This window comes from Aureococcus anophagefferens (assembly GCF_000186865.1).
Source record: "Aureococcus anophagefferens unplaced genomic scaffold AURANscaffold_686, whole genome shotgun sequence".
Taxonomy (NCBI): domain Eukaryota; class Pelagophyceae; order Pelagomonadales; family Pelagomonadaceae; genus Aureococcus; species Aureococcus anophagefferens.
Window position 1 is genome coordinate 1 of NW_008706030.1, and position 933 is coordinate 933.

Sequence of the window (933 nt, forward strand, 5' to 3'; positions counted from 1 at the left end):
CCCCTTCTCCCCATGCGCGAGTGCATCTGCATCCACATCGGCCAGGGCGGCATCCAGGGCGGCAACGCCTGCTGGGAGCTGTTCTGCCTCGAGCACGGCATCCAGCCCGACGGCCAGATGCCCTCGGACAAGACCATCGGCGGCGGCGACGACGCCTTCAACACCTTCTTCTCGGAGACGGGCGCCGGCAAGCACGTGCCCCGCGCGGTCTACGTCGACCTCGAGCCCACGGTGTGCGACGAGGTCCGCACGGGCACGTACCGCCAGCTCTACCACCCCGAGCAGATCATCTCGGGCAAGGAGGACGCGGCGAACAACTACGCCCGCGGCCACTACACCATCGGCAAGGAGATCGTCGACCTCGTCCTCGACCGCATCCGCAAGCTCGCGGACAACTGCACGGGCCTCCAGGGCTTCCTCGCGTTCCACGCGACGGGCGGCGGCACGGGCTCCGGCCTCGGCTCGCTCATCCTCGAGCGCCTCTCCGTCGACTACGGCCGCAAGTCCAAGCTCTCCTTCTGCATCTCCCCGGCGCCCCAGATCTCCAACGCCGTCGTCGAGCCCTACAACTCCGTGCTCTCGACGCACGCGCTCCTCGAGCACACGGACGTGACCTTCTGCCTCGACAACGAGGCCCTCTACGACGTGTGCCGCCGCAACCTCGACATCGAGCGCCCGACGTACACGAACCTCAACCGCCTCTTCGCCCAGGTCGCGTCGTCGCTCACGGCGTCGCTCCGCTTCGACGGCGCGCTCAACGTCGACATCACGGAGTTCCAGACCAACCTCGTGCCCTACCCGCGCATCCACTTCATGCTCACGTCGTACGCCCCCGTCATCTCGGCGGAGAAGGCGTACCACGAGCAGCTGTCCGTCGCTGAGATCACCAATTCCGTCTTCGAGCCCGCGGGCATGATGACCAAGTGCGACCCC

At 67.3% G+C, this 933-nt stretch overlaps 1 protein-coding gene across 1 annotated transcript in view; it reads left to right on the forward strand.

Moving 5' to 3' along the window:
- Positions 1-12: 12 nt before the first annotated feature.
- The window catches only part of AURANDRAFT_59731 (alpha-tubulin 4), a gene marked incomplete at both ends in the record, with an annotated part of 5,790 nt that continues 4,869 nt past the window's right edge, over positions 13-933 (forward strand). Inside the window, one exon of the mRNA XM_009044687.1 lies at positions 13-923. Coding sequence (XP_009042935.1) covers positions 13-923 — 911 coding nt within the window. The remainder of the gene's footprint in view (positions 924-933) is intronic.